Below are 24,553 nucleotides of genomic sequence, written 5' to 3'. Positions count from 1 at the left end.
TCCTTAGTTCTCACCATCCTTGCAGCTTGTTTTGCTCCAAGCAAGCAGTCTAAAGAAAAACTCTGGTGAGGAATCAGTGTATGAGATAATTCTGCTTTTGTATCCAGCAAATGATATGAAGACTATGAAACTGGAAAGGAAATGGAGACTCTGCCTAAATTTAGCATTTTTACAAGCACTCGGGGTAAAGCAAAGTCCTGCATTCTTCACATGCAATTCCAGAAGGAGATCGCTGCGACGGCACCGGCTGCGGCTGGCAGAGCAGGATTTTCAGCATGCGCACTACAGACTCATCCAACATCTGCCCAGCTTTCTCATTTATAAATGCAACTGAAATTTCCTGGGCCTGCGCACAGTGGACAGGCTGAGAGGCTCCTTGGGAAGTTTTCCCAGACACATGAAGGAATTCAACAGCCTAGTGAGCCAGAGGGAGCCTATTCCAGAGAGGGACTGGATGGACAAGGATTGCAGCCTGCACGCGAGCAGGTGCAATTTCACTGCAGCTCGTGGAGCTGCATCGCAACAGGGGAGAGCTGGGGCCAGTCAGCTGCTTCCCTCCAAGCCGAGTTTCAACAGTGAAACACCCTCAGGCTCAAAATCATTTACAAAGCAAATGGCCAGAGTAGGTTTCATAGAGTAGGTTGAGTGGTTTAAAGGTGGGAGGTAATGGTTCCAAAATGACACTTCTGTGTAGCGAAGAAGTTAAGTTTTCTCCAAACTATCATACGGGAGCTAACTCTGCAGCAGTCACCTGCCTTCCTGCCTGCCTTTTATTACCACTACTAGCTCTCTCCTCTTCAACTCTGCATCATCAGCTGTTCCCACCGGTTACAGCCGTGCCTGCCAACTTCAGTGACTCCTTATTTACGTTTGTTAGCTATTAAGAGTTGTGCGATTAATGTCTTTACATGGAAGGTGTGCACCACACAGGTATCTACAGCTGAGGCAGCTGTCTAGCCACCTAGTACATGGATGGAGGAGAAATGGGAAGCTCCAGCAAACACCACTCCTCTGACCCATACTGGATGTTCACACCGTGAGGCTAAAGAAGTTTCTGCCACTGTTCTTCGCTTCGGGAGGCCGTATGACTTACGTGAACTCACGTGGCAAACAGGAAAGAATGCAGAAGAATTTCTATCAGGATCCTCAGGTTTCCAGTGAGCGTGATTGCCACGGGAACAGCCGATGGGCAGGTTTTGTTTCTAGATGTCCTACCCAACTGGCTATGCATATGACGGGGTTCCTTGCAAAACAGGTACCTGAAGGCGAACTGAGATCTGTGCCCGCTTGCCTCAATATGCCAGACTGGAAACTGAAACAGTTACGGACCTTCCTCCCAGGCAGCTGCTGGCTGCACCGCAGCGTCGGTCAGGCAGACGCTGCGGCCATGTGTCAGCTCTCTGGCGCGCTCCCTCCAAACTTAAGCCACCGCCGAGAAGCCTCAGCACTAGGCCTACAGCTTCAAGCTGAAGGCATTTTCCAAACTGCTATGTTTCTTTCTTTTGAGTGTTTTAAATCAAGTACCACAGGACAGAGGCTGACTGGTCTTTTAACCATGTTAACAGTACATGTTATCAGATCACTTTATTTACTCGTCTACCTTTTATCTGCTAAAGTTGATGCTTGATTCATCTCACTATTTGCAATAAAATTTCTTATTTCAGAGAAATACGAATCCTCTTTCTCGTCTAAAAGTGCATGGTTGTCTGATTCCGAGTTTGGGGAAGAGGCACTGGTCCCAAGGTGGTTTGTAACGACTCCAGAGTGCTGGCTCACTGAGAGAGGGAAACAAGAAAAGAGAACAAACAGGAGAAACAATCAGATATTTTCAAAGCTATTACGAAGAGAAGAAAACAGAGGAGGAATATTACGCAATAATCCCCTTACTAAACATTAAGAAGTCAACATTTAAGAGAAATGTCATGGACTAAAGCCGCCAAAGGAAGCTCATGTTTTCAGACTTGATCTACAGAGGGAAACGTAGATGGTGTTTAGCATTAATGGATGATACATACAACTTAAGAATCACTACCTACTGTATAGCTATATGCCTGCAACTTTTCCAGGAGCTTTTTCTCTAGGCTGAAAGATCACTTAGTTGGCTTCAGCATAGGAGTTTCTTCATCTGGTTTCCAGGGCAAAACCTATTTGATTTCTTGAACCTCACACGTATCTATAAGTGCAGTTCAGCCTGAAAACCCTTGGTAGAGCTTCATGTTGATAATGGATGCATCAACACTGTACCTGAAGATCTGACAGAGTGAGGTTTTGCTCCCTGGATAAAGTCTCTAAGAAGTTAATACCACGATTACTGTTTTATGGACTGGAAAAGGGCACACGAAACACTAACGGAGCAGAGCTTGGCAGAACTGAGTATTGGGCAGGAGCGCACGCGGGCGGGTGTGTGGTATAACCGCGCACCGGGGGTGAATGCGTCTTTTGCTGCAGGAGGAGCTGGCATGTCGTTTTTCTGCTACCTAATGATATCCAGTGTCAAGAAACAGCGCCTTCCATGAAGGCTTCCCAGGGTGAGCAGAGAGAGTAAACCACGAAGGCACCTGCGCCAGCAGAACCGCACGGCAACGCCGTTCGCTACCTGGAACGTTCTCGTGTTCGTGTTTCTTAAGGTGTCGGTCCAAGTTGGTCTGCTGCCCGAAGCATCGGTTACACAGGTGACATTTAAATGGCTTCTCCTTGTTATGGATGTTTCGAACATGCCGCTGGAGGTTGGAAGAAATGCTGAATGACCTGTCACAGTATTTACACCTGAAAAATAGAAGCAAACGCCAATAAGCACAATGTGAGGGGAAAAAAAAGAAAAAGAAAAAAAAAAGAAAAATCTGACTACCAGAAAAACAGAAAACATTGGTCTATAAATCTTTACTCAACTGAGGACCTGGAAAGCATGAGGCATTAATCATTCCAGACAAATCTGATATTGTTGTTATTCAAGGAGCACGAAGGAAGGATAAGGATTAATTAAGAAGTGAGCCGTCCAAACAAGTAAGAATTTAAAATAAAATAATTACTTTCCTACATCGAAATGCAAAAATACGAAAGGAGAATTTATTTCATCCACCCTTCTCATTTTGCAGGGGAAGCAGGTGAAACAGAGCTGGACAGGACGTGGAAGGAAGGCAGCGGGAGAAGAAAGAAGAGACATTAAAAATATAAATCAGCCAGTGTATCCCTACATGACACAGTTATCTGGAGATACACAAAATTCTAGATTTATTTGTGAGATTCCTTGCAGTATGCAAGATGTGGGCAGTAGAGCATGTCTTAAAGGTAATTATGGTCATTATTACAGTACATATAGCTCCCAGGAAATGCACCGTGTTTCCAAAGAGGGTAAAGATTTGCTCCTGCGTGCTGAATATCTGGTTTATGATGAGAAAATGTGGAACGCAAGAAGCCAAGGCAGAATGTCTGAGGGAACTGCTGCGGGAAGAAACGCTCCCCGTTCGAAGCAGGTCTCCACAGCACCCACGGCAGATGCGCTGCAAGCTTGTTTAAACCCCATCGCCCTCTGGATTCGAAACAAGGCTCCGCTAAACCGAGGTGCTTTGGGAACTCGGGCCTCTCCTCGGCTTCCCGGGCAGAGCAAGAACGCGCCGAACGTACTGAAGAGGGCAGCTTCGAGCCACCGGCGAGCGTCTCGGGACCGCGGCTACAGCACACCGAATTCCTCTTTGACTCAGCACGAATCAACCCCTCATTAGATCTCTCTTTAAATACGTCATCTGTATCTCGACAAAGCTACTTCGCTCGTGGCTCTGCTGCCAAAAGCCAGGAGAAGACGCCGAATCCTCCCGCCCGCGCACCTCTGCAGTTCCTGCACGCTGAGCGGACAGAGCAAAGCCCGGCCTTCCGCCGGCGCCATCTCAGAGCAGAAGCGCTTACTGCGGCAGAACTGCTCTGCGCTGCCCCGAGTACGTGCACAACTCGTCCCACCGAACCGAGCCACCTCCGATCAGCTATGAGCATGGTGGGTCGACCTGCACACGTGTCGGGAACACCGTTCGTCCCGCATCTGAAGAGCGCACACAGAGCGGCATCTCGTGAGCGAGTCCCGCAAGACTGAAACCGGACGGGGCTTGGCAGTAAGGCCGTAGCACCGTCTTCTGCAAACGCAGAGGATTCAACCGGGGAAGGAGGTGCAAGTGTAAAAAACCTACTTTGTGAAACACACACACAATTTCCAGATGTGCTACAGCTGTGATTTTGATTCCATTGCTAAAAAAAGATTGATATTATTTTTGGAAAGAGCAGAGATACATTTATGAAACTCTCTCTCTCTCAATGTTTATGGATTCCACATCCACTTCCAAATTTCCTACTGTTAAATCACAAAACAGAATTAAGATGTTTCATATAACGAACGAATCAAGATGTTTCATACAACGTAACTTTATTATGATTACCCTAGAAAGCAAGCAAAATCTCTTGTTAACCGGTTTCTTCAGACTTCAGATTGCTTTCTTTTTATTTTTTCCAGAAAATGAATCACGTATCTAAAGAAAGCAAGACAAGCTCAGCAAGAACAAGCACAGTTTACATACTGGGAGTTAAGCACGCACAGATTTGCAGCTCTTGCTCTCCTCCTACCTGCTAGCAACCAGAAGATGTGATTTCACGAGTTGCCTGGCTTGCGCAGCTTCTACTCTTCAGCACGACAGCAAACTCCAATGGCCAGAGCAGCCCGATACCCCCAAACGGTTGTTATCCTATAGGACTTACGCCAGCAGTTTTGCCCACCTTAGTTCTACTGATACTACATCATCAGCTCCCTCCCTCTGCTGATGCTCAACGTTTTCACGCCCTGCCTGTCGCCACCTTTTATGCAAGAGAGATTTCTACATCAGCTCACTACGGTCTCTCCCGTAGTTGCCACCAAATCCCTCTCCGAGACTCACCTGTGCCGTCAGGCTCACAAAAGCGTGCCAGCTGCGACCGCACCTCTGACCGTCTTCTCCCATACCCTAACTACTGCACTTTCTGAGACACCTTTCCACCCCGGTGAACAATCATCTCCCAGAGCTGGCGAGTCGTGCCATTCACGCAGCTCGGCCAGTTCTCCACCACGCTCTTCCCGTCTCGCACCATTTCAGCTGCGCGCGGTACTTCTGCGTGCCCCTGTGTCTTAGCTGTGTTGGCCCGGTGCCCGGCACGCCGGGGGCTCTCGGGGCTCGGGCGCGCTGCCGCCGCCGCAGGCACCCACGCCAGCTCGCGCACACATTACTCACGCGGGCCGTTGCAGCGACTTCAAAGGGAGTGCGCACGTGAGCAAGGCAGGAACGATCTGGCCTCCTGTGCGTCCATTTATTTAGATGTTCAGGAAGTCTTTGAAAAGTTTCTCTTGACAGGTCCTTGCTCTAACTATGAGCTATGTGGATCCAGGTTAAGATACGGAGAAAGGATAAAGAGCTTGTTGAAAAAATAGAAAACAGAGGGGCATTCGAAAGGAGCAATATCTAATGTCTGAAAGTAAAGGGACGAGGGAGACGTACTGCATTATTTGTGGTCCCAGAGGGGTCAGTACTTGGATCTCTGCTGGTTTTAATCTAAGTACATGACCTAGACAGAGGAACCAACTTTAAAATCAGGGAAGAGGTGAACACAGAGGCAGCAGGAAAGTAAAATACAAAGAAGCTCTATTTGCTTTGTAAACACACTGACAAAATGCTAGCAAAATTTGTTGCTTATCGGTTTAAAGTAACACACCAACAGGCTAAAAAAATAAAAAGCAGGAGTGAATGATAGCTCACAATAAGCCAAAGCCAGGGAACCTTGAGAAGAAGTCAAAGATGCAGCAAGCAACCCTAAGACCTTGAGGGGACGCAGATACCCCATCTAACAAACTACTGGGAGGGAAAAATAGAAAGAAAAAGACCCAACAACATAAGAATGAGTAACTGGGCCCATCACCATAAGACTAAGACAGTTTGGTAACTCTTCAAATGTAATAGTAACGTCCCACATCCTTGTTTAAGTTCCAGTAGCATGACTGCTCTTGCAAAACTTTACGCTTCTTGAGGATCAGACAACGGGAGCTGTAAAGACAGAACTACAGTAACAAATCATAAAATACACGGACAGCTACTCTCCCTCTGAGCAATTCCTTAATCTCAAGTGCAGCTACAGGAGGCATGAATTTAGCTTACATTTTTAAAAAGAAAACAAGTAAGAAGATGTTTTTCCTGAACTGTGTGCAATCTTGCAGGACATGGTAAATGTCAGCTAAGTTTCAGCTTAATGCAGATAACAGGACATGGGGGGCTAAAAGGAAATTAAAGAAAAACAAATTCGAAACAGACGTCAGGAAGCACATCTTTTCAGAAGGACTCACAGCCTTACAGGCAATGCTTCAGGACCGGGTGTAATTCAAGAATCAATTAGATGGCATCCTGGAGGGAACGGACATTTGAAAGAAGAAAATAAAGTCTGCTTGAATCAAATGGCCTTCACTTGTTCTCAGTCCAGGTTTTATGAAGATACAGATAACGAAAAGCAAAAGTAAAAATCAAACTCACAACTACAATACACCCGTACGTTCACAGGCTTCAAGTATAAAGAGCTTCATTAAAAACTGCCTCTTTGGGACTTTGTTCCACAATATCGGGAGGACAGATCCTAGGTTTTCTTACTGCCTGAGCTGCCAAAGATATCTGACATTATTTCAAAAACAAGTCCAACTTATTTTGCATTTCTCTGAAAGAAATGGAAATAATTAGTTAAGTCTGATAGCCCTTTTTACTACAGGGTCTTGAAATACATACTGTTGGGATTTTAGCTCCGGCGTGGAAAAGAACAGTGAAAAGAAAAGAATTCTGTCTAATTCCACTACACAACACGATGCCTTTGGGTCATTTCAGACCAGTTTGCCTCTAAGGAAGTTCAGTGCACTACCAGCTACGTCTCAGTCACCAAAATACACAGCACTTTTCCTTTTCAAAAAGCACTTATTAGCCTCCACAATGCTCATGTGCTATTTCTCCCTACTCTATACGTAATTAAATGGAAATGCAGGAAGTTTAAATGACTTGGTAAGAACCACACCATTTATCAATGGCAGTTTGGAATCAAATAGAAAGCACCTGATTTTCTGATCCGCGTGTTTCTTTATCTATGTGTGGGCATTGGATCAGTTTGTACTAGGTTTAGGAACATTTTTAGTTCATATTTGGATGAAGTTTCACACTAGCAGTGTCAATAGAAAAAGCATTTAAACATTCAAAAGAAAAATTGCAAGAAAACCAACAATAAAACACTGAAAAATCAGCAACCTGCTTATACCTGGATAAAGCCAGCACTTACAAAACAAGCTTTCAAAACAATTACGCTGATAAAGTTGGAAATCTCTGTTCTCAAGAAGCAAAAGAAAATCAATGATAATTAAACTCTTCTGTAAACGTAGCACTAACTCTCAGGAGTGCTATTATAATGCAACATTGTCCAGAAGTCAAACCTCTATTACAAAAAAAAACACACAGGCCATTTTCTGGGAGAAGACCAGATCAAATAAATCTTTATTTTTCTAACCTTTGTTAAGTTGCAAGTCTCCTTTTTTGGAAGAAAACTGGACTAACAACCTCTGAATAATCGGCAGCATGCATTTTAGTCAGACAAGGGTGTATAGTGAATACACGGTATTCATTCAAGTCCTATCAAATAATGCAAGTGAAAAATTAGAAGAACGGGGAACGGTTCCAAAATATATGTCTGTTTTGGAGAGGGTTTTTTTTAAAGTTTACCTAATGTCTACAGTCAGAGTTTGACTCTGTATGGAAAAAAAAAACTTGACTTTATATACCAGAGATTTAAATGTGGGAGAAAGTAGCTTCTTAAGTTAAACTAAGCAAAAAAAATTCCATAGATTTGACCAGATGGCCTTTTGCTGCTCATAAATTTGCCTGTGTTTCTCTTTATATAATAACGATTACATGCTAGCTTTGTTGTGAGCTTATGACTGTGTATGGAAATACCACAATACTAGCTACCAAAAATGCAATTGCTTGAATTGTTACTATTGTTTGACAATGTGCAAAATACTTATCTATATTATGGAAAACACAGTGCCTGATTTTTAGTGAGGTCTCAGTTCATCATTCGTTCAGGTTTGCTTCTGTATGTACGTCTTCTAAAAAGAAATCAGTCAAAGCATTTTTGCTACAGTTTTTGAAACTGACTGCAAACGAAAAAGGAAAAATATTGGACCCCAAAACACCCACTTAGTCTTCAATGAAAAATGCTTCTTCATATATACATATATACCTACCTATATTTTCTCATGAGCTTTATGGAAATTTAAAACACTCGCTTAAACAGGAGTCCCTTTATGGGAATCCATCAGTTCTGTGTGCAGCATTCAGCGTGGCGGCTGCACACGGGGTTTTGTCCAGAGCAGGAGATGAGCAGCTCTGCTAATGTGCCCTTCTCTACATATACAAGCACAAACCGAAACCTAAAAATCAGAGCTCTTCCTGCAATTAACAGAAAACGGCAGCAGAGGCCTCGAACTGAGACCCGTTAGCTGAACACCTGCAGTGAGACCGTGGGAATACCCACCCTCTGAGCACCCTTTTTAAACTCTGCCACTTGGGGGGGGCATTCCCTACTTTCGATTGTAAAACCGATACACGACAGGGCTTCTTTGATCCGTTACTGAGGCCCTTCTGACATACATTAGGAAAAAAAAAAAAAAAGAATCCAACTAGACCCAGCAGTTAATTTACTGGCAAGTCCTTCAAAACGGCCCCATTTTCAGAGACATTCAGCACCTTCAGCTGTCCTTGAGATGAATGGTTAATGTGAGTGTTAAACAACACTGAAAATCAGACCACTCATTTGCCAGCATACATCTAAATATAAGTTAAGTGTCTATCTTGAAGCTGCCAAGTCTGATTATTTTTGGCTGGTACACATAATATACAGTCCTATGAATCATTACATGTAATGCTACAGGATCGCAGCACTCTGTTGGCACAGCTTTACAGAGAGCACAAAAAACAGCATCGCGGTGAATGACGAGCGTGTTGGGGAAGGGGCATTGCTTGGGGGACAACATCACCTGTAGGGCTGTTCTCCAGTGTGTGTCCGCAGGTGCCGTGTCAGATTGGCTGAGCGCGGGAAGATCTTACCACAGTACCTAGATAGTGAAAGCCAAAGTAACCATCAGCGCATGAAAGTCCTGTCACATGAGATCATTTGCAAACACTGCATCGCCGACTGCTATCCATCTCACTCATTTTGATACCATTCCCAAAATTAGAAAAACACTTTGTGCAGTAACAGCTCTCGGCACAGAGGTACTGGGGGAGGCGGACGTGGAGGTAAGAACTAACAGAGCTACATGCACCCCGCAGTCCTGGGATCCACAGTGCTGAGGCACTGGGGCAATCCGTCTGCATCAGGGACACACGGTGACAGTCCGTTATGCTGCAGCATCGGGAGAGGTTGGACAAGAGAAAAAAACCAAATGCCCATTACAAGAACATCTGGTGCAGACCAAAAGTCTGACTGACTTAGTAGCTTATCTCGGAGGCCTAAGAAGTAGAGAGGAACACAGCAAGAATGAAGTGGTGCACCCCCCTATATCTCCCAGTTTTCAGTAAAATGAAGTTTAAGATCCCCCTGAACCTAAAGAAGAATCTTTGCATTCAATATCCGTTGGCTGAGTTTCTTCCATCCGTTCCTCTAAGTGCTTTTTCAGTGCTCAAAAGCTTTTGACATCTATAACATCCTGCAGCAACGGGTTCCTTTGCTGATCTGCGTGCTTCGTGTGAAAACCCCTTCTGTTCGCGTTGGAGCTGTCAGTTAGTAACCTGGTTTGACGTCACCTCATTCCTGCATCAGGATGAACAGTGTTTAACCACTGCCTACTCAGGAGACGTTTCTAGACTTTGAAATTTCTAGTTAGTTGCTTATCACACAGGAACGACTTGATCATCCCTCCTACAATTTGCAGCATTTTCTTCTAGACAAATGCTGCAGCACCGCATTGCTCAGGATGTACTGCCAGGAGTCTGACCATCTGCTTAGAGTAAGGAAATGTATCAACAGGAAGCAAAGTAAGAGAAGGAACTCTGCTCCACAATAAACTTGAATTTGCAGGTAAAACGTGATAAGCAGACACAGTTTTGAATTCTCTGGGCGATATGGCCTGATAGGAGGTTTTACAGCTGCAGTGGATACACAAGTACCTCTGTGGGGACAGCTGTGTTTGAAACACTGGTTTACTGTAAGCCATTTTTTAAAGTACATTATCTTGCACGGTTGAGGCTGCAATGCGCTTGCACTGGAAACCGAGGCCTTTGCTACCAAACACGAGACGTGGCTTGAAAAATTCAGTTTGCTTGAGAATCTCCAGATCTGCTCTCAAGGTTATTAAAAAATACAAAGAAAACAAAAGATGCCGTTTTTCCCCCAGACAAAACAAGCTATTTCCGAGCGAATTAGTCATCAGAATGCTCCGCTCTAGTTCTCCCGCTTCTTGTTTCTCTCCCCGCCCCTGCTGCCGCGATGTGAAGTCGCTCTACGGCACGCCTGCGTCTGGCGCAGCTGCCCCGGGTGCTGCTCCGCCAGCGCCGCCTGCCAGGCTCCCGAGGCCGAGCCGGCCCTTACCTGCAGGTGTAGCGCTCCTTGCCCTTGCGCAGGATGGGATCGGAGAGCGTAGGCGGCGGGGATCGGAAGTTGAAGGGGTGATGTGGCAGGGGCTGCAGGGACGTGCCAGTGTCTGCCTTCATGGCTGCAAAGCTCTCCAGCTTCTCCGTCATCGTTTCTATGGCGGACATCTGCAGGGACAAGGGAAGACCTCATATGCCGTGCCGCTCAGACTCCAACAGCCTTGCGGCGCAAGGAGGTTTGATCTTCCACGCGGCAGCCCTCACACTTAGCGCGCCCCGGGGGGAAACCGCGGGCAGACAGGCAGAGCAGCCCAGGGCGAAAGCCGGAGGGGTGCGCCGGGGCTCCCGGCAATTCCGGCCAAAATATTTGGAGCTGCAGTCGGGGGAGTCACGGGCTGGGGGACCACAAGCTACGGAGGTGAAACTGTTCAGCCCGGCCCAGGGACCTGCCACCGAATAAAACCCACCACCGTGACGCAGCCACGGCCACGCTCTCACTGAAGTACCGAGATTAAATGCCAGCCAGCAAAGCAACCGACTTGCAGAGCAAACGCTTTTACTCGTTTACTTTCACTGGAGCAAACCAGGAAACGCAATCCGGGAGAGCGCCGCAGCTCGGAGGATGGCACCAACGTCTTCCACACTCAATTTCACGCACGCTCGAGGGCACTTTCGAGCAGCAACGGGGGATAAAGCACAGCAGCAAGCGCTGACGCTGCCTCCCGGCCGCGGATGACCTCACCCGGAAAGCAGGGAGCAGCGGGAGCGGGCTGGAGCGGCAGGCCGGGAGCCGGGGAGACCGCGAGCGAGCGGAAGGCAGTAGGAAGCCATAGATCAGAACGGGATGCCCTGTCGTGCAGGAAGGGCAGACCTTTTGCACGTTTACACTTCATTAAACAGGGCTCGGGGCGGAGGTGGGGGGGAAGAGCCAAGATATTGTTTAAAACGTACGACTAGAAAAAAAGTTGCCTTAATCACCGCGGAATACATGGTGGAAGGCTGACAACCATTCACAAGCTGTGAAAAGGCGGAGCAGTAAAACCCATTTCCCGTCAACAGATCCACAGCGCCTTGGGTGGAGGCTCCCAGCCCGTGACATACAGTAAGTAGCGCTCAGCGCCAGCCACTGCAACGGTTCCTCGACCATTCGCGGCACAAGCTCTGCCCAGCTCCAGCCGCGCAACCACCCCGGAGGGCAAAGCGCTGCCGGGGCGCCGCGGCGCGTGGCGCCAGCCTTCGCCGAGCCCTGCCCTCCGGGCACGCAGGCGGGGACCGTCGCTGCCTTCATAGCCCGAGGCTTATTTTCAAATCCTGAACACCGGCCACAGCCTCTCCAGCGGTGAAAGGCACTTTGCTATTTAGGGAACAACTGCCTGGTTATAATAAAAAAGAAGGGGAGAAGAAAAGAAACTTCACCGGTGAGAAAAGGTTTTCCATTAAGCAATCAAAAAGTTACAGCATTTACTTATGTTGTCCAGAGTTTCAGCAGAAAGAGGCAACGTAAGGATAGCTCACACCGCAGCCGAGAAACCGCTGCCAACAACCGGCTCAGAAATAAAAGTTGCACCAACCCCTGCGCAGCGCGGGGCTGCCTGCCGCACGCTCAGCCTTTACAGCCCCCCAGGCTCGATCCCGCCCGGGCCCTCGGGGATCCTCGCCGCTGCCTGGGAAAACACCCCGAGCACTCGGGACGGCGGCCCGGCAAGCGCGGCTCGCGCAGCAGCGGCCGCCGCCGCCCGGCTCGGGCGCCTGGGACACCGGGCCGACCCCACAGCACGGCAGCGGGGCGACCCCTCAGCCGCTCGGAGGGGCACGAATTTCACCGGCTAGACGAAGCGATCCTTACGCAGCAACCCGCCCCGCGGGAAAGGGGCTCGAGCGACCGCAGACCGCGGGCGACCGCGGGAGCCGCCAGCCCCTCCGCGGCCCGGCTTCGCGCCGCGCGCTCCTCCCGGCTCCCAGGCCCCTCGCAGGCAGAGCCCCCGCTACTCCCCCGCGCACAAACACAGGATGTTGCTGGCCAGCCCGTCGCCCTCGTCCGGCCAGCACGAAGGGAAAATCGGGGGAAGCTGTTAACGAAGCTCTCGGGCCGACGCAGAACAATGAAGGATCTAAGTTTAGCCGTGAAAGCCGCCAGGGCCCAGCTTTCACAAACCTGCAGGTCATTTATCTAAGGTGGGAAACGTTAGCGGCAGGGAACAACGCTCGCAAGGCCAAGGAGAGCGCAGGGGCGACCGGGAGCCCGGCCGGCCGCCTGCGCGCCCGGAGCAGCGGCTGCCGAGAGCCGGGCCGGCGGCGCCGCGGCTCCGCTGCGCCCGTCTCGGCCGCGCTCGCAGCTACGGCCGCACCGTGGCCCGACATTCCCGGGCTAATTTCAGCTGGGAAAGCTGCCCAGCAGCGTTTCCCACTGCTCCGCGGCGGCTCAGACCTGACGGAGACGGAGAGGGAGCGAAAACCCCTGGGTCGTCGGAGGGCAGAGATCAGAGCAGCGGCGTGGAGGGGGGACGCACGAGCCCCGAGGCAAGCGACCCGGCACCTTCGGGAGCTGGCGGAGCGGGAGCCTGGATCGCCCCTGCCCGCACTCCCACGCGACGCAGAGGGCAAGGCGAGCGGGCCCACGGCGCTGCTGCCGCCGGGGTGCTGCAGAGCCGTGCCCCGCTCCGCGCTGCAGGGAACGACCGCACCAGCGGCTCGCGGCCAGGAAACTGTGCGAGCCCTCTGGAAGCGGGCTTGGACAGGTCGCACGAGCCGCCCAGCCCCGGCCCCGGCTTTTCTGCCAACACGAGAGAAAGCGTAAGGCAGAGCTACCGTTAGCCTCAAACCAGGGGGGAAATCAGAAGTAGTTAAAAGCAACTGGCGGAAAATACTGGAGGATTCAGTCGGACCAGCAAAAGTCCGACGCAGGCGACCCGTTTGCGCCCTCTCCGCCTCAAATTTCTTGACATTCAACCAAACATTGCATTACAGCTTTACTCCTTTTTTACCTGGGGGTGAAAAAGCAGCGGGGAGGGTCGCAGGTACTTCTCCTTTAGGGCACCCACAGGATCTGTCACCTTCCGCTTCTCCACCCTGCTGGACAACAACACAGAGGGTTACATACCTTACAGGGCTACACGCAGCCAAGGCGGCTCACAGGCAGCTCATCTGCGGAGGAGCTCGGGCAACGCGTACAGGGCTTTCCCCCGACGCCGCAAACGCCCCTCTCCCCCGCCTGGGCTCCACACGGGCGGCCCACGCACTACCCGCAGGAGGCACTGGAAACGGCGCGCGAACGGAGCCCCTCTCCTGGGCAGTATTTCATTAGCCCCCGGACTGAACAACAAAGAGCACCTTTTGCTTTTCCTGCACGAGACCTGATGCCTCTGCTACAGTGGTCTAGAAGTCACTGCTGTTGGGAACTGCTGGTACGCAAACCCTACACTTAGAGCAAACGCCGCATTTTTGCTGCAGAAAAGCAGGAGCAGCTCTAGAGTTCGTAGCAGGCACCGCAAGGGAAACCTCTGTCTTCGAGAGTCTGTCATCTTACCGGTTAACACTGGGCCAGACTTTGCAGCCCCCATGTGTGCTGAAATCATTAGGTGTTTCATATTTATTTCCTCCCTGGCGGCTGAGATATAATTTGCATTGACTCTGCTTGGCAAGTCTACGTGGACAATAGTTTCAGAAGTTAGGAGCTGGTGGGAGGTTTCCAAAGCGGTTTAGGCACACGAGCTCTTCTAATGTCACTTAGCACTGTTCAAATATCCCACGCTTAAGCACCTTACTGTGGACAAATGATCCAAAATTCGGGCTCCTATTTTTGAAAATATTGGCTTGCTTTCACAAAATTTTGTATTTGCGGGAAAACTCAGGCTTGGAATCACTGAGAATGAGAAATTGAAATGTCTTCTTTGGGAAAAGGTGTTATCAAAACAACCCCAGTAAATGCGGCTGCCTCTCTGAATTACTGGAATAGAGTCTATCTCAGCTAAACCGGTAGAAATCCAACAGTAAGGGTAATTTTAACTACATTAGTGCAGAGCAAATGAGAGCAAATTATTTTGCTGCATTTCAGCTGATTGGTGTGTGGATCAAATTACGAAAAGAGTTTAAAAGAAGAGTCATGCCGAGTGCTATTTAGCGAACTGTACTTAATCTGCATTTAATTTTTCTTAGCCAGAGGAGAAGAAAAGAACGGGATGTGAAATGTAGTCGTAATTATTGTGCTTTGGAAGGTACGTGTTTTTAGGGGCATGTTTTTTCAAAAAGCAACAACCTGTAAAACTACGTTTCTCCCCGATGCGAGGTAAAATAGCAAACTACACCTAATAACACCCCAAGCCAGGAGGCCTTATGCTCCGGGACGCGCCCGGATCAGCTGCGGTGCACGGGGAAGGGCTGCCGGACCTCGCAGCAGGCTGCTCGGGAGACCGCCCCGCCGGCAGCGGAAGGTAAAGCCGTCGGAGAAGGGCTCGCGCTTCGCAGAGCTCCATCGTCTCCCAGGGGCGAGCAATGAGAACCCAGTAAAGTACAAATTTCCTCGTCAGAGCTGAATTCCACAGCGCCTAAAGGATTAAGCCGATCTTTTCAGCCCAGTGCCTGAGAATGTCACCTTAACAAGGCTGAGCTAAAAACTGCACTGATTTCAGGCTGTCTGGCTGCATTAAATTGTATCACCAGGAGAAAATGTCAAGGATTTAAGTGGCCTTTGGGAGAAAAATGAAGGAGCCAAACGATGTAAGAGAGTCTGATAAAGAGAAGTTTAGAAACAAAATAGTTCCATATTTTTTAAGCTGGGACTTGGAAGCTCTGCTGTTTAGCTCATTACATCAGAAGTCCGATTTGCGAGCGACTCCACCACTGACTTTCTATTTTAACATATTACTAAAACTATATGCGTCCTATGGAATGCAGCAAGCGATGCCCTCATCCTTCACTTCCGTCTGTCTCCCAGACCTTTATGATTTCCCGAGGCTGCTATTTTAATCGGCAACTGCTTTTTCAACCCATGTTATTTTAACAGTCCTGCCGAGAATGCCCAGAGGTGGTAGAATCCTAAGCTGACTCCAAGCTTTTGCCTTTCTGTCCCATTTATTTTTATTTTTTTGCAGAAGCAGTTTTTACAAAAACAAATACTGGCCTATTTACATCATTACGTATTTTTCCAGGAGACGATGATCACGATGGGTCGCAGACAGAATGTATTATATGCCCCGGGTTGTGAGGTAGCCATTTCCATCCCAGATGGCAAGCATGTAAGCAAGCAACACCATATCAAGCCTGAGAGTGCTGGCAAAGTGAGAGACGCTTTCTTAATAGCAAGCAATGAAGGCTCACTAATCCTCATCTCAGCTGACAGTTCTTTGGCCCAGTTAGACATTGACATCATTTTTTCCCACAGTTATCAACCACGCAGCAGTAGCAAGGCAGTGACACAGGTGCCATTCTGCTGGCCTGCTTTGCCGCCCAGCAGCAAAGGCCACTCCACTCGCTGCTGCGTGCAAACCTTTGAACGCTCAGCCGAACCGTCCCAGTGCCGACAGCATCGCTCTGCGTGAGCGACGAGTCTTTCCAGTGTTAAGAAAACACCAGCTTCTGCAGCACAGCCAGTACCTTTCCGACGGCCTGGATTACAGCTCGACGCAGTTGACCTGGTCTATATAACCCTGCAGCACGCTACTCAGGTTGAACTTAAGTAATGCAAAAACAAACCATTAACTTCCAGGAACTGACTGCTCAATCAGTGCAGAAGCTGGGAGCCCTCTGGGCTCCCTCTGGGCCAAACCTGCATACTGAAGCGGACGGTTATTAAGCAGTTCTTGTATCCTAAGAGAGAATTAATTGCCCTGTCAATGTCTAAACCACACTGGTTTGGGACATCACTTCTCCCTGGACTTTGCGGAAAACGAGCAAGCAGTGCTGGCTACGTGACAAGTCCACCTCCTCGGGAGCAGGAAGAGCACAAAGGCAGTGCCAGGCCGGGTAACACGCGACCTCAGGGGTGCCCTCATCTTAAAATGATTTTCCTTTAGAAACAGCATTTATAAAAAGCTCTTCTTAAATAACAGAAGACTCAAACTTTCCCTAGGTTTTCTTCTGAATTCATTCTTTCTGGAAGGTTAAGCGGTAGCTTGGTTAACCTCACCTGGTCTACTTTATGCGTGCCTTCTACGTTCAGCTCATTCTAGACGTGACACACACGAATCAGGCCTTCCTCAAAACACACCCATTCAAAGCGAAACTAGAAAACCCTTGATATCTTCTAAGAAAGCTAACTTTGCAAGAAATGCACATGGGAAAGATCTGGATGAGATGCTACCACATGTTTACACAGCACTTGTTACTCTCAACTTAAAAAATCTTTCAATAGCAGAAGAGCACTTCCAGAACGGCACTTCTTAAAAACTGCATAAATCTAAGGAAAGAGGTCGGAAAGAAAGGGAAGGAGGGGGAATGGAAAAGGTGAAGCGGCTCACAAAAGGCCATCACACGAGTCAGTGGGAGAGCTGCATTTCTGGGCTCCCAGGGCTCCTACTCATTCCCAAGCCACGAGAGCAAGGGTCCTGCGGCATGTGAACCCTGCATTCTTATCGAATCAAACCCTCGGGAATTTCCCCAGCAGAAGTGCCATCTTAGCGTTGGCTCGTGGGAGAGTCCTTAAATAGGTCAAGCTTCTTCTTTATCAAAATAAGGATACGTTCTTTCTATATATTGATTACACTTACTCCTTCCAATTATTCAGCCCTTTCAATTCAGAGAGTTCAGCATGCTGCAGCAAAGGAGGGACAAGTACAGCCGCCTGCATCAGATTTTCACTGCCCTTTCTAAACAACCCATATCCCAATCCGCCTCAAGTTTTGCACGCCAGCTACCAAATCAGCTAGTCAGAGGAAATGATTAAGGCAGGGTATGTTAATACCTGTAAATGGGGTCCATGAAAAAGGGTGATGGCTTAGCATAATGCAGGGGTGGTTGCTGAGGCAGCTGAGACTGAGAAATCTTGGGTAGGACTTCACTTGCCATTAGTTTCCTTTCCCCATAGATGTGGTTTTTCCGTGGCTCTCTTCCTCCGTTCTGACTGGCTCGGATGCGGTTGCCGATGCTTAGATCCAGTGGCTGTTCTTCCCCTGAGGCTGGGGCTGGCAGGACCTTCGGTGGTGGCAAGATTGGCTTAATCTCTTTTGGCTTTGTGGTGAGATCGAAGGGCGACTCTGAGCTGGTGCTGCCTACTTTGTGGAGGTCCCTGGGTGACTTTGGTTCGGCCTTGACCAGCAAGTTGTGGTTGAGGGTCCGCTCCGTAAACGGATAGAGGGAATGGGGAAAATTGGGGAGGAACTGAAACGGGAACATGGAATGATAGGGGAGCGAACCCATCTTCTTCTCTTGCATCCCCATAAAGCCAGGCCCAAAATACTTCTCTGCAATGGAGGCAATAGCTTTAATAGAGTCATTGGCTGCTCCTGTGGTAGGTAGCAAGTGCTCTTCTGGGGGAGGAAAGAAGGAGTGCTGAGAATAGAAGAGGGGGATCTCGCTGGGGTTGTTAGTGGAACTTGCAGAGACAGAACTGCTGACAAAATCCGGCTTGCTCTCCATCTGTTTGCTTTTCTCTTTCGTTTTGTCCCTGTCGCTGTCTGCATCGCTGTCCAGGTCAGAGCCGGTGCCAGTAGTGGTATCCAGATCTGTGCCTGTGGTTGTATTGACGTCCTCAAAGTCACTGCCATCCGACATGTCACTGTTCCTGGCTTTTAGCTTCTCCAGATAGGAGTTTTCCAGGCCGCTTTCACATTTCTCCTCTCCTGAAGTGGCCTGGTTGCTGTTGCTCACTGCAGAAATCAGAGGAAGTGCCGGGTTCCCAAGGGGGCTCGGAAGCTTTGCGTCTTGAGTGTGGTTGAGGGGACTTTTGAGCAGTTGCGTGGGCGGTAACAACGGAGGCCTGGGGTACAGGGAGGGCGGGAAAATCCCTGGGAATCCTGGAGCGAGGGCAGGAAACGCTGGAGGGGCGGGGGTGAATGGAAGACCCCCAGGGTGTGGACGGGACGGAAAATAATCATTAAATCCCAGGCTGGCGTGGTTGAGGTTGGCAGAGGGCTTGGATTTGTCCATCATGGAGGTGGGCGTCAAGGGTAGGCCAGGGGCAAAAATCCCCCCTGGGTTGTAATGGTTCTTGCCCTCGCAGAAGCGCCGGTGCTTGTTGAGAGAAGAGGTAGTGCTGAACATCTGGCCACAGTCCTTGCACTTGATCTGAGTGCGACAGTCCGCGTGCATCCGCTTGTGACGGCAGAGGTTGGAGAACTGCGTGTAGGATTTGTGACAGACCTCACCTAAAGCATCAACAGAAACCAACAACAAAAGCAATATGAAATTAACAGGAAATTGTACGGGAGCAATTAAGAGCTTCACCGGTGCTTTTCTCCTCCCCACTCCCTTCACCCTGCCCTCTAAATCTCTCTCTTCCTAAAAGACGCAAAAAAAGAGAGGAGAAAAAGAAGCTACAGTTATTCGCTGGACTGGCTTCAAACCTCCTCTGCTGAGGACTCCCTGCGCGACTTCAGGCAAATCATTCCGCACCTCCGCGCTTCAGGCCCCTGTGCAAAGCGAGGCTCGGGAGCCCACGCGGTCTGCGGTTTGCCAGCGCTTGGGAAAGGCTATCTCGCTCTTCAGATGTTTGTACAGGACTCGGCATGCCCGGGCTCCGAGCCCGGCCACGTTCAGAAAAGGGGAGCAGCAGGCCTGGGAATCCTGGACGAGATGCTGGAAGAGATGCGCGGGGGAGCAGGCTGGAAACCCCCAAGAGCAGCTGACAGCAAGTAACGATTCATTTGGATCCCGGCCATTGCCAGGCTGGCATAGGTGGCATTCACAGAGGCTACCGTCCTAGAAATAACAACACGTTTCCCTTTCAAATAAACCGTGCTCCTGGAGAATCTCTCAACATGCTGCTCTCTACAGTTTGACATAATGTGCTATTCCAGCTCAAACTATTTTGTCGAATTTTTAAATAATCTTGCATTTTAATGATAATATCTATTTATATTAGCTAGTCTGCTCTCCCTGTACTCTTGGCATGGCTGGAAGTACTGAAGGCTGAAGGGAGAAGAACTTTGCCTCATTTCATCAAATCTACCCTTTCTTTAATGCCATTAATAGCAAGTAACCACTCCATAGGGATATTCTATAAATACTTCACCAGCCAGGGCTCAGCTCAGCTGCAAGTGGGGTGAGATTTTGTATTCGTTAAATTAGTAAGACGCCCTAGTGATGTTTAGTTAATGCCCCATCAGCATTTTCTTTAATGACCTCTAAATACCAAGCTTTCAAAATGTTACTTGTTACGACTTTTTTCACCTACAGACTTCACAGGCATGGAAGGAGCAGAGCAAAGTAAGAAAAAAATCCCACCCAAACCTTTCCGTAAGTCAAAACGCTGTAACTTTTTATTATCTGATGCCTCTTTCAACATAGGAATAAACTCTACTTCTCAACAAATTAACACTTACACTTCTTTCACAGGCGAATTGCTGTTATCACCATTTTGTAAACGTGGAAACCGAGACAAAGAGAGGGAAAGTGGATTGTTCCGAGTTGGACAGCCACGCCGTGCCCAGGCAAGGAGCCGAACCCAAAGGCTCCAACAGCCAGCCCTGTGACTCAGTGACGAACTGCTCCTTCCTTCCCTCCGTCCTTCCTTCCTCCTGCCCTCCCTCCCTCCCAGCTTTTACTGATAGGTACATGCAAGCCCAACTTCCTTCATCTTTTTTTTTTCCCTAAATCTTTAGGATTTACACCAGTACTTAGGTATCAAAAGACAGGCAAGAGCCTACTTTCCAGGCAGCTCTGGAAACCTGAGGGAGAAGCCCTTTCTACTAAATTCAAAGCGTAGTTTAGGAAAAAATTAACAAACTTGACACGCCAGTTCAGACGAACATGGCAAAATTTTGCAGTGGGTGAGTACTTTTTGCACTCGTCTACGCAAAGAGAGCATCTTCGGGGGTGCGGCAGTGACGGTGTGTGTCCAAGTGAACTTGTAGGTAGGCCTACGTAAGTATGAATACTTCCATGTATACGGATATGGCTCCCTCTCAACTTACTAATAATTTCCGAAGAAATGTCATGTTTGGGCAGATTTATCTAGATGGTGTTTGTACATTTTTCTTACCAGAGCAAAATTACCCCGTCCTAATTTTAACTATGTCTCCCTTACCGTGTGCCGGGGATGTTCTGTTCTGCAGATAGAAAGATACAGCTTTGGGGTTTTTTTTTTGAAACCAGGTATAATATTAAAAAAAAAGGAAAAAAAAACTTTTTTCACTGAATAGGGAAGAAAAACTTCCAGAGCATCAGCCTGCCTGACGGCTTCCCTAAAACTGCTAATAGATTCCATATTAACACATGTGCGTCCACTCGATACGTACGGACTAGGCAGAATCAGTCTCAAGCTGTTTTACACGCTGATTTAGACTGACAACTCCCTAATTCTTATGAGGTGAGAGCGAGGAGATTATGAGAAGAAATCACTCATTTCACTGCAGCAGTACTACGAGATTCAAATGATCTCTTTAGCGTGCCCGTCATCAAATGAAAGGTTGCATCAAAGTGAGCAATAAGAGTATTTTTTCTTCCTCCGCTGACACCCATCTGATTATCTCAGCGCACGTTAATGAAAAGAGTCTCCGAGGATACTCCGACAGGCTGTTCCCATTACACCACGGACAGAAGGGGTTCAGTGGCTTCCCTGACATAACAGCAAAGCCTGGAATCAAACACAGATCCTGTGCTGTGCTTTAACTACGCTTCCGAAGAGTGTCGGGAGGAGTCCCTGAAGTTCCTCTAGCTTTGCGGTGGCACAATCCACTTTTCCGCACAGTTATCAAAACCCCATAGGTGCTGTCTCAATTAAAAAACCACACAAGCCGGAAAACAAGAAGAAACGAGAAGAAGGGCTCGCAAGGGGAAACGCTCATCTGGAAATACGCCACTGAGGAGAGCGCTAAGGACACAGTTAACCTGCTATTTATTTGGCTTCCAAGTATTATCCAGATGAAACCGAGTAGTAAATAAAGAGGGAAAAAACCTCTTTTTTTAGAAACACCTTCCTTCCAGTCTTTCTGACTATTCAAAATTCTCTATGGCTCCATGACTTGCGGCACCCCTGAAAAACATTTCGATCAGGCTGTGTCAGCTATTTATTTATGTCACCAACATGAACATTCAAAAATTATTACGGGAAAAAAAAGAGAGAAAGAAAAGATACGGGAAAATGGCATCGCTAGGACTGCTGAGAGACTCAGCTTTTAACTTGTCAAGGAAGTCAAAAACTGCCATGAATGTTTACTGAAAAAACAGGGAGCATGCAAAAAAAAAAAAACCTGCGGAATTTCATCTTGTGCTCTGACCTATAAAATTACGGCGGCTGCTCACAGAGGGACAGCCAGTACCGGGGGCCCCGCAGGATACGTGCAATTATAGCAAAAGCCAGAACCCGGTGATGGCCGTGACAACTTACATATGAAAGGTTTGACAGTACTGTGAATGTGCTTGTGCTGTTTGAGGCCAGACGAGGTGGCAAAGGTTTTGCCGCAGTCCGGGCAGGCGTGGGCTCGCGCGCCGACGTGCTGGGAGCGGATGTGCCGCTGGAGGTTGCTGGGGTCGGTGAACACCTGGAAGAGAAAACGCCTTGAGGGAGGGCAGCCACGGCAGCCGGGAGAGGAGAGGGGTTGGGGCAAGCTCGACCGCCAGCCCTGCCCCGGCCCCGCCGCCCGCCCCGGCCCCGCGCTCCCCGCCACCGCCACGGTACCTTCACACAGTTTTCGCATTCAAACCGTTTCCCGCTGTCATGAGACATCTGGTGACGGATCAGGTTGGACTTCCAGTTGAACGCCTTGGGACACTGGTCGCACTTGTACTCCCTTTCCTCCGTGTGGATCACCATGTGCTGCTCCAAGCTAGGACGGAAAGACGCGCTGAGCGCCCGCGGCACAGGCAGCCCAAGGACGCGGCGCCCGGCGGGGCGCTTCGCGCTTCCCCCCGCTAGAAACCCCGACGCCTTAGAACGACAGAACCACTGGGGTTGGAAGGGACCTCTGGAGATCACCCAGCCCAGCCTCCGCGCTCAGCAGGGTCACCTAGAGCACGGAAGACGGGGTTGCGTCCAGGCGGGCCTTGCGTATCTCCAGAGAAGGAGACTCCACAACCTTCTACAAGGCGCAGGCAGAACAGGAGGTGAAAGCAGACCAGCGCTGCAGGTCCCTCAAGGGACGAAGGGGCACGCTGGGACCAACACCGGGCATCCAAACGCCGGGCATCCTTCGGGCCTCGACCCGGCAACCCCAGCTCCTGCCGGCCGGCGGCAAAGCCCAGCGGCGGAGCGGCGGAGCGGGGCTGCGGGCTCCGCGGGCGCCGGGCAGGCTGCTCCGCTCCCGGGCCGCGGCCGCTGCGGGAGAGCGGCCGTACGGAGCGGAGCCTGGGAACGACGCTCCTCGAACAGTCCAGCCCCGAGAGAGAAAGGCCGTCGGCAGACAGACCTCCGCCGCCTGCGCTGCAGCTTAACGGGCGCTACAGACGGCTTTTTAACATATATAAATAAATATATTCCTTTCATGCATATATGCGCGAAAACACGCTCCTGTTAACTGTGATTTATGAGTTTATTTAGAGCAAAAATGGACAAACTAATAAACTGTTTAGAGGCAAGGACCTACTGGGATTAGCCAAACATTTATTTATTTAGTCAGCTGCTAAATGCTCGGTCTCAGTTCCCCAGAGGCACTCTTGATTTGATCTGTATTAACTTCTGAAAAATTGTAGGACCATCTAGGTATGCTGACTGGATTTATTTGCATGTTTGAGTGGGTTGCTCAGCGCACAAAATGCCAGAGATTGAGAGAGGAGGGGTACTTTGGAAATCCTCTCTTTAAGTACCCTAAATTCGCCAAGGAGCAGGACGCTGACAGTGCTACCGCTGACTCTTTCTTATGTCAAAAAAATTACTTTGTATAATTTGCTTAAAAAACAAAAATTGCAGTCAACGGAGCAAAGTGCAGCCGAGCGGCTGAGGCCAGGGCGAGGGCCCGCTGCTCCCTGCCAGGAGCGCCCGCGGCGGGGACACGCCAGGAGGCACGGTCAAGCCTCCGGCTGAACCGGCTCTTTCTCACCACGCTTTTCCCAAGAAATCGAGGGAAACCAGCACATTCACCCAGGCACATCATCTGAACGCCTACAGTTAGCTTCACCAGCAGACTCTGACCTTCTTGCCCACACTGATGAGTCACTATATTTAATAATAATCACCGAAAATATAAATATGATCATTGGCCTAAATACAATAATTATCACTAAAGGGCAAAAGGGATTCAAAATCTTTAAGCTACTCTTAACCCCTGCAAAGTGGAAATAGTGCCATCCTAAGCCCTCAAGGGGGGCCAGCAACCACACAAATGTTACGAGGGGCAGAATATAAACGAACAGAAATGTCACGAGAGTAGTTCTGAAATTCACGGGAAGGGCACAGAATGCTGGAAGCTGAAGAGGAGACTCTTTCTGCCATAGCTAGAGAGAGAAAAAGAACTGGAATTTCTACTAAAATTGCAAATTTTTAAAACATTTGAACGAGGTTCTCTCAGGTAGAAAAATTTAAGAAACTGCAGTCTTCTAGTAGCTAATGAAAAGGTTTAGCTCAGCTGGGTAGTGTGTGGTGCTGCTAATGCCAAGGTCACGGGATCAGTCCCCGTATGGGCTACGCTCAGGGCTGGACTAGATGATCTCCAGAGGTCCCTTCCAACCCTACCATCCTATGATTTTATCTCAAGTGAAAAGCAAGTAACATGGAAACAAAAGGTGAGGAATAAAGACAGCGAACTGTACATCCAGAAAGCTCGCGCAGGCATCGCTGGGACACGCCGCCCATTCCTGAATCTTTCAATGCCCACCACACAGCCAAAAGCCAGGCTCGC

At 49.0% G+C, this 24,553-nt stretch overlaps 1 protein-coding gene across 7 annotated transcripts in view; it reads right to left on the bottom strand.

The window, feature by feature from the left end:
• PRDM16 (PR/SET domain 16) overlaps positions 1 to 24,553 on the bottom strand; it is a 332,665-nt gene that overhangs the window by 7,963 nt on the left and 300,149 nt on the right. For 5 of the 7 annotated variants that reach the window (XM_062593651.1, XM_062593645.1, XM_062593647.1 and 2 more), the window contains 8 exons: positions 22,399 to 22,546; positions 22,108 to 22,261; positions 17,524 to 18,925; positions 13,610 to 13,697; positions 10,624 to 10,793; positions 9,071 to 9,148; positions 2,597 to 2,766; positions 1,601 to 1,775 (listed from right to left, as the gene is read on the bottom strand). In XM_062593651.1, the coding sequence (XP_062449635.1) occupies positions 1,601 to 1,775; positions 2,597 to 2,766; positions 9,071 to 9,148; positions 10,624 to 10,793; positions 13,610 to 13,697; positions 17,524 to 18,925; positions 22,108 to 22,261; positions 22,399 to 22,546 (2,385 nt within the window). The remainder of the gene's footprint in view (positions 1 to 1,600; positions 1,776 to 2,596; positions 2,767 to 9,070; positions 9,149 to 10,623; positions 10,794 to 13,609; positions 13,698 to 17,523; positions 18,926 to 22,107; positions 22,262 to 22,398; positions 22,547 to 24,553) is intronic. The other 2 variants (XM_062593646.1, XM_062593648.1) reach the window with 1 other exon arrangement.

Source organism: Rhea pennata, chromosome 22 (genome assembly GCF_028389875.1).
Source record: "Rhea pennata isolate bPtePen1 chromosome 22, bPtePen1.pri, whole genome shotgun sequence".
Taxonomy (NCBI): domain Eukaryota; kingdom Metazoa; phylum Chordata; class Aves; order Rheiformes; family Rheidae; genus Rhea; species Rhea pennata.
This window is presented reverse-complemented; position numbering and strand designations above follow the sequence as displayed.